At 38.2% G+C, this 6,911-nt stretch overlaps 2 protein-coding genes and 1 pseudogene across 2 annotated transcripts; 1 reads left to right on the top strand and 2 right to left on the bottom strand.

The window, feature by feature from the left end:
- LOC104748072 (MATH domain and coiled-coil domain-containing protein At2g42470-like) lies at window positions 1,489-2,283 on the bottom strand. Its single transcript, XM_010469767.2, has 3 exons — window positions 2,215-2,283; window positions 1,958-2,137; window positions 1,489-1,842 (listed from the first exon to the last, which is right to left on the bottom strand). Exons 1-3 carry the CDS (start codon window positions 2,281-2,283, stop codon window positions 1,537-1,539), a joined length of 555 nt encoding a protein of 184 aa, XP_010468069.1. The 3' UTR covers window positions 1,489-1,536.
- Window positions 3,413-4,059, top strand: LOC104745064 (josephin-like protein). Its single transcript, XM_010466233.1, has one exon. It carries the CDS (start codon window positions 3,467-3,469, stop codon window positions 3,899-3,901), a length of 435 nt encoding a protein of 144 aa, XP_010464535.1. The 5' UTR covers window positions 3,413-3,466; the 3' UTR covers window positions 3,902-4,059.
- LOC104745063 lies at window positions 4,839-6,648 on the bottom strand (annotated as a pseudogene).

Below are 6,911 nucleotides of genomic sequence, written 5' to 3'. Positions count from 1 at the left end.
AAAAAAACAGATTAATAACTAAACGCTAGCTGCTTAATTTTAGGGTTTGCATACCTAATCAATAACAGATACGATACGAGTTATTTATAAAATTGTCGCATGTATACGTACGATCGACGATGAGTTGTAAGAAGAAGAAAAAAGAACACATGTTAAAGATCGTATATAGGTTTACCATTCGCAGCCACCACCGCTGGAGAATATAGGAGACTGTATCACATCAGCTTCCTTCTCCCAGAAGTTATCTATCTCAAACGTGAAACTCGTCGTTTCCTTTTGATCCTCCACCATATCGGATCCGGCCTATGCTTTACTTGGAGGCTACCAAAAGAAAGACTCACAAAAATTTGTATATATAGATATATTTATACTCGTAGCTTAAAAGCTTTTTCAAAATCCTAATCCAACTGAAATTAGGAACCCACAAATTTAATTATCTAAGACACAGGTGGACATAACCCAATATAATTTTCTTATATAGGTACCAGTGATTAAACCGGGTTTGTACCCCTTTTTTTCACCGATAGTTTTTTGGACATCAATTCCTCAAAACAAAAAAAAAAACTTATATACTCATTACTGACATAATTAATTATGAAAAAGATCATTCCATAAGATCTCTACTGCCTTCAAATTCGCAGTAATAGTTATGAAAAACAGAGGAAAATTCTAAATTTTAAAAGAAAATTATCTATCTAAGCTAAATAAATACTCTGAATTTATAAAACCACTACAACTCTACCAGTAAACCCATTTCATAGATATAATAAAGTAGAAAATTGAGTTACAAGTTTTTCAATTTTTAGTAAGGTTGTTAAACTGAACCCTCTATATTATTATTATCTCTTTACATTTTCACACCAATATCTTTTAAAGTCATAAGTAATAAGACACCACCACCCCATAAATAGTCTCCTCTTTAGTATTTTTGGTCTTCGACACACATCTCTCTATTTCTTCTCTGATATGGCTACAAAGACGAGCTCTTCTCTATCTCACTTCTCTCCTTCTAAATGGAATTTCCTAGGATTCGAGAATGAATTCCATATTTTCCAAGAAGAAGAAATACTGAAGTAATATATATTAAGTTGTGTCATGTGTGTTCTTGTTTTATAAAGCTAAAAGATGTGAAGGTTTATATGCATTTTGATGACATTTTCTGATTTTTTATTCAGCATTATTACATTTTCTCTTGTTTAGCTCCGTATACATAAGAGAGTTTCACATATATACGCCGTTTGAATTGTGTATGAAAACATTTGCTTAATACAACTTCTTAATGTTAAATTTGTTAATCATGTTTCTCCTAAACCTATATTGGGTATGGGTGATCACAACTGCAATAAACTCTCTTGATTGTCAAAGGTAAAATAAGCATTCCAATGTACTTGTTTCGAATAAACTGAATGAAAAAAAGTTAGTAAAGACATATTGGCGCTATGAATTTGACAGCTTAATTAGTCTTATTTTTTCATTAGGAAGAAGATGAGGGAATCCCGCTCTTACTTTCCACTCATTCGAAGATTCATCAACAAATTAAAATTTGATCCAGTCCTCCAGTGGATACCAATCAGAAATTGCTTTATGATCCTTGTCATCAAAAGAAAGCTCATAAAGCTTTGTGTCCAACCAGTCTAGCTTAAACCCCGCTCTTGTTAGCTCATTCAACTCCCTCTTAGCATTGTATAGCTCAGTCTCGGTGAAGCAATGTGAAGGCTTGTTCAGTGTCTCGATAAGACCGAGGAGGGAACTCATGTACGCTGTCTTCACCAATGGGATCTGTGGTATGAAATTTACTGCAATGTCCGGGTGATCCTCGAAAAGCCGACTCGCTGAAGTAACCTGTCAACAAGAGAAAGATGTAAGTATAATATACATTAATCAGAAAACTAAGGGGAATCATCAAAAAGAACAACAACGTAGAAACCAACTATTTCTAAACAAGAAGGATATATACCTGAGAATAAAGAAGTTGGAAACCATGAACATCTAACATCTCCTTGTCAGTTGCATCCTCTTGGTTAACAATTTCAACTACATTTATTTCGACTTGAATAATCAGTTTGTTTTCCAGAAGCCCTTCTTCTCTAAGCTTTGTAAGAGGCAAGAACCTTGAATCAGTACCCCATCTTGAGAACTGAGCGCAGAACATGTATATATATTTGTTTACCATTCGCAGCCACCACCGCTGGAGAATATATTAGACCGTATCACAGCAGCTCCTTTCTCCCAGAAGTTATCTATCTCAAACGTGAAACTCGTTTCCTTTTGATTCTCCCCCATAGCCGATCCTATACTTTACTTGGATTGGAAGCTACCAAAAGACTCACAAAAATTCATATATATATGTTAATGTACGTATGATCTTATTATAGGAAACTTTTCAAAATCCTATATATTAAACTGAAATAAGGAACCTTGAAAACCTAATATTATAGGAAACTTTCCAAAATCCTATATTAAACTGAAATAAGGAACCTTGAAAACCTAATCGTTCCCCTTCCCCATGATAATTGTTACTGTCAGGAGTTACATAAGTAATTTATGGACATGAAATTTAATCATCTAAGCCCACCAAAGACACATACATAACCCAATAAAGTTTTCTTTTAATAGTAAACCAAGGATTAAACCGGATTAATTTGTACCATTTTCTTCACCCAAACACTTTTTGTATAAGATGAATATCTCTCAAAAAAAGAATACTCCTAATACATACATCATTAGATGACTTGATAATTTATGAAAAGACCATTCCATAAGATTCTCTATCTTTGGAAAAATTGTAAAAAAAATGTAAGATAAAATATACTCTGAATCCATATAATCTTAACGACTAAATCCATTTCATAGATATATATACACTACAATTATAAAGTAGAAAAATTGAGTTACAAGTTTCAATTTTTAATAAGGTTGTTAAACTGAACCCATATCATCATCTCTTTACATTTTCAACACAAAGGTCTTTTTAAGTCATAAGTCATATATAAAACACACACACACACACCCATAAATAGTCTTCAAAATATTAAATAGTCTCTTCTTTAGTATATTTTTGGTCTTCGACACATCTCTCTATCTCTTTCTCCTCTCCCCTCTCTCTCTCTCTCTCTCTCTCTCTCTCTCTCTCTCTCTCTCTCTCTCTCTCTCTCTCTCTCTCTCTCTCTCTCTCTCTCTCTCTCTCTCTCTCTCTCTCTCTCTCTCTCTCTCTCTCTCTCTCTCTCTCTCTCTCTCTCTCTCTCTCTCTCTCTCTCTCTCTCTCTCTCTCTCTCTCTCTCTCTCTCTCTCTCTCTCTCTCTCTCTCTCTCTCTCTCTCTCTCTCTCTCTCTCTCTCTCTCTCTCTCTCTCTCTCTCTCTCTCTCTCTCTCTCTCTCTCTCTCTCTCTCTCTCTCTCTCTCTCTCTCTCTCTCTCTCTCTCTCTCTCTCTCTTTCCATTGCAATTTCATCAGACCCAAAAAAAAAAATGTCACGAAGAGCATGCAAAAGAGTAAGCTTTAATCCGAACCCAGAAGCCACAGAAGAACCCATATTCCCAAAACACGACGGTTTAAACTCGTCACATCACAGCCGGAGAAGGGTGGTTCTCGTCGGGATTCTCAGTTTCGGTCTTAGGAGCTCGCCGGCCGCGAGGAAATTGATCCAACGTATTGGAGCTAGAGTCGCCAAAACGTGGCGTTTTATATCCTTCCGAAGGAATACGACCGATAAAAAAACGTCATCGTTTCTGTTGTCTTCGTCGTCGTCTTCTTCTTCTTCCTCGACTATTTATATGAAGAGGTCAAAGTCTGTAAACGAGACAGAGTCTCACCGAGCAGAAGCTATTGAAGATTGCATCGAGTTCTTGAACTCATCTTTTTCTCTGTCGAGATCAAACTCTGTCTCAACGTGGTCTTCTTGATTTTGACCAACCCGGTTTGGATCTGAGTCGGATGATTGAATATAGTGATCCTACTCTCTTTGATCTTTTGTTGTACTAATGTTAAGAGAATTGAGCATTGAACATTGTATAGGATTGTTTTTTAATTTCTTGGATTCAGAAATTTTTGTTTGGTTCTTGATCTTCTTGTCAACATATATTACAAACCATAGATTAAAATTTTAAAATAAATAAAATGACACTAATCTAATGTGTTTAAAAACGTCCACTGTGTGAAACGAGTTACGTTAATAGTATTAAATTTGATGAACCGGAAAAATAATAACATTTCCTTAATATGTACCGACCAAAAAAAGAATAAAAGAGAGAAGCCAGGTCCAAATATTCAAAAGGAGGGGTCGGCTTCAAAGGACCATATAGACAAGAAAGCTCATGGGAAATCCCCACTTGGCTTTCTTCTTTTTTGACCCCATTCATTCCTCATAATAATATTTCTTTGTTCAAAACATAACAAAAGGAAAATTCCAATATTTTTCTTAAAAGGAGAATGATTCAGACCAACAAAAAAAAAACACAAAATTAATTTCATCATGACAAACCTTTTAAGTGTTTCGGAAACTGTAGGTCCAAAACCTGACCTAACAAAAACAAAACGTATCAAATAGTATCTAAAGAATCCAAGGAAGAACTTACATTTTAAAAAAATGTTGGGTTCTTCCCCCTCTCAAGACCTTGTGTGGTGCACTACCAGAAGTTGCAACAAAAGGTTTTATTACACTGGCAAGAAAGCAAAGACATAAAGAAAGATTCTTTGTCTTGTTCACAAAGGTAGACAATTTCATCAAAAAAGAAAGAAAGAAGAGTATTAGGTTTGAGTAGGTTAAGAAAGAAAGACAAAAGAGTAGTTGAATTTAGCTTATCTCTCTCTATACAATGGAAACTTGCTTTGAATACTAAAAGATAGATAATCATTACGCTGACATATATATTGAGTACTTAAAAAAGGGTTTAAACAAGAGACATCAATTAAGATACAATGAAGAAGATGAAGGTAAGATTTTCTCCTTTTACATCAAAATTTTCCCACACAACTAAAAACCAAACATACAGTTCCTTGTCACTGGTCAACACTACAAAGTCTTTTTCTATCTTCTGTCTCTAAAATGGATTCATTAGTTAACTTGTGACTGTAATTATATACCCATTAGACCAAAAACTTTACAAAGACAAAATCTATGAATCCCTTTACAACAGATGAGGTAACTTCTAGTGGTTTCTGCACTACATAGAGTTTGAATGTTGATGTTGTTCTTCATTTTGTTCAGCTCCTTCTCCAAACTAACAAACACATTTCGTTCTTTGGGACACCATTACTCGACGGATGTTATCCCTGAGAAACTAGAAGTTTCCCAGACCTCAACACCTTCCATAAATTCCCGAGAAACAAAGAGCCGATCACCTCCAGCTTCAATTTTCGAAATCATCCCTCTCTTGGAATCTTCTTCCTTGTCTACAAAGTTTCTTCTGCGAATTGGATCACCACTCGTCTTCTCATTAACACTTGACCATACCTCTAATGCACCACCTCTAGAAGCCAACACTTGCTTTCTATAACAATGTACAGCGCTGTAACCGCCTCCGTCGCCGGCCTTCCACGCACCAGGATTCTCATCTGACATATATACCCATGGATCTTCACCTAATCTACGGATGTCTACCATTCCGAGGTCTCCTGACTTAGAACATACCTTGAAGATGATCGAGTCTTCAACGTCCACGTCCATGTCAGCTAAGGCGTCTCCGAACCTACTGCTTCGTCCCGAACCTGGCTCGTTCGTTTCCCAAACTATGTTCCTGGTCCTCGGGTCCCAAATCCGGATGTAGCCGGAGCATCCGAACGCTCCACGTTGCACGGCGGATCCTACCAAAACACCGTTCGTTGGCAGCCACCGTAGTTTCTCCGGTACGGTGGTTTTAGCTGAGCTTCCGGATTGCTGGCCGATCACGGCGGCGACTTGGAGAGTGGATTTGTCGATCTGGAGAACGCTGTTCTCTCTGTGCAGACACTCAAACGATGCGAATACTCCACCGTCCGAATCAGCAACGGCGGCGACGCGTGCCTTATGGATTCTCGGATCCTCCGGATCAGTCCAGTGCGTAGATCCGACGTATCGACCTCCGGAGAGATCGTAGAAATGAAGCCCCGAAACGGATCCAGATCCAACTGCAGCCGCTTCGCCCCACACACGGCAGATCTATGTGATATCACTGAGATGCGTACGAACGGTTCCAGCGTGGCAAAGACTCCAATCGTAGACGGAGATCTGACCGCCGTGAGCGATCCACAGAGAGGCGTCTCCAGCAGTGGCGGTTAAAGCAGACGGAACTCCGTCAGCAGCCGGTGTGATTATGGAGACTAGAGACGCATCGAAACCTAGAAGCGGCGGCGGTAACATCGCCGATCTGAGGAGTGATTCGACGCCGTAATACAGAGCTTCATCGAGTAGCTCTTGTTTGGAGAAAGCGCCGGCGGAATTAGCTGGGAGTCGACCAGTACGGAGGAGATTGAGGATGACGGCGAATATCTCAGGGTCACGATCGATGAACACAGGGTTCGATCCATGGGATGTTGGAGTCGAGAGAGCAGCGAGGAGAGAGTCTGGAGAAGTTGATTGAATGGTCGATGCATTGGTTTCGAAGATCTCGCCGCCGACGTTGAGCTTCACTCGCTCGCTGCTATCGGAAACCATCACAGTCCGGTTCGAGTTTCGATTTCAGCTTGAACCGTTTTTTTAGCCAATTGGGCTATGGGTGTGAATAAGAAACATGATTTGTATAACTGATGAAAGTCAATTTATATGGGCCTGGGCCTGGGCCAATCAGTATTTGATATTTATCAGCCTAAACACAAAAATTAATTAGGATTTTAATTGAATAAAATGAAAAACTTGAAGGTTTCATTGTTAATTTACAAACTATTCTACAAAGGAATTAACTTACAAGTTACAAAATGAAAAAAAAAAAAAAAAAA

Source organism: Camelina sativa, chromosome 15 (assembly GCF_000633955.1).
Source record: "Camelina sativa cultivar DH55 chromosome 15, Cs, whole genome shotgun sequence".
Classification (NCBI taxonomy): domain Eukaryota; kingdom Viridiplantae; phylum Streptophyta; class Magnoliopsida; order Brassicales; family Brassicaceae; genus Camelina; species Camelina sativa.
This window is presented reverse-complemented; position numbering and strand designations above follow the sequence as displayed.